At 72.6% G+C, this 2,327-nt stretch overlaps 1 protein-coding gene across 1 annotated transcript; it reads right to left on the bottom strand.

Moving 5' to 3' along the window:
* Positions 1 to 2: 2 nt before the first annotated feature.
* LOC144279427 (uncharacterized) lies at positions 3 to 1,882 on the bottom strand (the record flags this gene model as incomplete). The annotated part of the gene is made up of 2 exons (XM_077840925.1): positions 1,833 to 1,882; positions 3 to 1,059 (listed from the first exon to the last, which is right to left on the bottom strand). Coding segments are annotated over exons 1-2 (1,098 nt in total), but the record flags the coding sequence as incomplete, so codon positions are not given.
* Positions 1,883 to 2,327: the final 445 nt, after the last annotated feature.

Consider the following 2,327-nt stretch of genomic DNA (forward strand, 5'->3'; position numbering starts at 1 on the left):
TCCTTGAGGTGGCGCCGCAGGCCGGGCTTGTGGGTGAAGTGCACGGCGCAGTAGTTGCAGCGGTGCGGCTTGCGGCCGCTGTGCAGGTTGAGGTGGTCCTGCAGCGTGGCGTTCTGCGTGAAGCGCTTGCGGCAGACGGGGCACTGGAAGGGCTTGAAGCCGGAGTGCACCCGTAGGTGCCGCGTCAGGTTGCTCTTCTGGGAGAAGAGCTTGGCGCAGCGCAGGCAGAGGAAGAGCCGGTGCTCCCGCACGTGGCTCGCGAAGCCGGCCAGCTGGGGGAACAGGCCCTGGCAGCGCGGGCAGCGGTAGGGCCGCTCCAGCTCGGGCGCCTTCCTGGCCGCCCCCAGCCCCGCCGGCCTGTCCTTCCGGGCCGGCTCCAGGGGGCGCCGGCGCAGGGGGCAGCCCCGCCACAGCCCCCCCGGCGGGGGGCAGGGCCCCCCCGGCGCCACCTGCTCGTCGCCGCAGCCCTGCAGGGCGCCGCGGCTGCTCCGCACGGCCGAGTCGACGAGGGGCAGGGAGATCTCCGGGGACGAGGGGCTGCTGCGGCCCGCCAGCAAATCCCCGGCCCGCTCCGCCCCGTCCTGCCGCCGCCGCACGGGCAGGGGGCTGGGGGGGCCCCCCTTCTCCTCCTCCCCGCGGCCCGCCCGCTGCCCCCCGGCCCTGGGCGCCAGGTAGCGGGCGACGGCCTGCGTGCAGCGCTCCACCACGTGGCCCATCTGCAGGAAGGAGGCGGCCGCCAGGTAGTGGACCAGCTCGGGCAGCGGCACCTCGAGGCAGCCGGTGTAGCAGGAGAGCAGCAGCCGGCGGCCGATCTCGGGGCTCTGCAGGAGCGAGACGGACACCTCGGGCGAGTCGCTGAGCAGGAACTGGTCGCGCAGGAAGGGGGAGCAGGCGGCGAAGACCACGCGGTGCCCCGGCACCCGCAGCTCGTTCACCTGCACGGTCACGTCGCAGAACCGCCGCTGCGCCCGCAGCTGGTCCATGCGCCGCAGCACCCCGTCCCCGTAGCCGGGGAAGCGGAAGAGCAGCCGGTCGCGGGCCGGGGCCATCCTGGCGCAGCTGGGGAGAGACGGGGGTCAGGCACCCCACAGCCCAGAGCCCGGGGGCCACCGAGAGTGGGGGGATGAGTGGGCGGGGTTTTATGGGGCGGGTGGGGGAGGGGCGGGGTATTAGGGGTGGGGGAGGGGTGTTGCGGTGGGTGGGGGAGGGGCGGGGTGCTATGGGGTGGGGGAGGGGTGTTGCGGTGGGTGGGGGAGGGGCGGGGGTGCTATGGGGTGGGGGAGGGGTGTTGTGGGGGAGGGGCAGTGTATTGTGGGGGAGGGGTGTTGTGGGGAGCGGCGGCGTACTAGATTCCTCGGGTCTCAGCCCCGCCATCACCCCCCGGCTGTTATTCCCGACCCATCTTTACGCCGTTTGCGTAGTCACCTCACCACTCTCGGGGGCGGCCGCGCTTCCACGCCCGCGTACCTTGCGCTCTAGGCAGCGCGTTCCGCCGTTTGCGCAGCTGCCCGGCTGTCCTACGCAACGTGCGCACCCGTCCCCGCGCCTGTCAGCTGGTCACGTGGCGCCCCCTGGCGGCCGCGGAGGGAGCCCTTTACGTCATTTGCGCAAATTCAGCGCTTGTTTACGGCGTGTGCGTAGCACGCCTTTCCTAACTGCTATTCCCGAACATGACGTACGCGCTTGGCGTACTTAGCGCGCTTATCCCTCGGCGCCCCTACGTCCTTTACGTAAGACCCGCCTCCCCCCCCCCCTCACCTGGGCCGCCTCCTGTCCCGGCTCCGGGGCCGCCTCGGCCTCGCCCCGCCCCGCGGGCCCCGCGCACCGCTCACCGGCCCCGCCCGGCCACCCCGCGCCGCGCCAGCGCCGCCATCTTGTCCGGTCTGCGCCTCCGGGCCGGGGCTTCTTCCCGCGGATCCCTCCGCCCAGCCGCCGCGGCGCAGAGCTGCGCGCGCCGAGAGAACAGAGGGATCCCTCCGCCGGGAGGGGAAATAGTCCCGCCCCCAGCACCTCCGGCCCCGGGAAAAATCCAGCCCATAATAGTCCCCTCCCACCCCCCCACAACCCACTTCGCCCATGATCCCCACACCATAGCCCCCCCATCCCCTGCTAACCCCCCCAGAGCTGCCCCCAGTGCCCTGATCCCGTTACCCCCCAGGTCAGAATATCCCCCAGTAACAACCCCCCACTTCCCCCCATTCATACCCCCACCCACAGCTGCTGCCCCCCACAGCACCTCCAGCAGTGGGACCCCCTCATCCTACCCTGCCCCCGAGCAAACCCTCCTTCCCAGCCCATAGCCCCCCTCATGCCCCTGCCCCCTCCCC

The sequence above is a fragment of the Eretmochelys imbricata genome, chromosome 24 (assembly GCF_965152235.1).
Source record: "Eretmochelys imbricata isolate rEreImb1 chromosome 24, rEreImb1.hap1, whole genome shotgun sequence".
NCBI classification, from domain to species: Eukaryota; Metazoa; Chordata; order Testudines; family Cheloniidae; genus Eretmochelys; species Eretmochelys imbricata.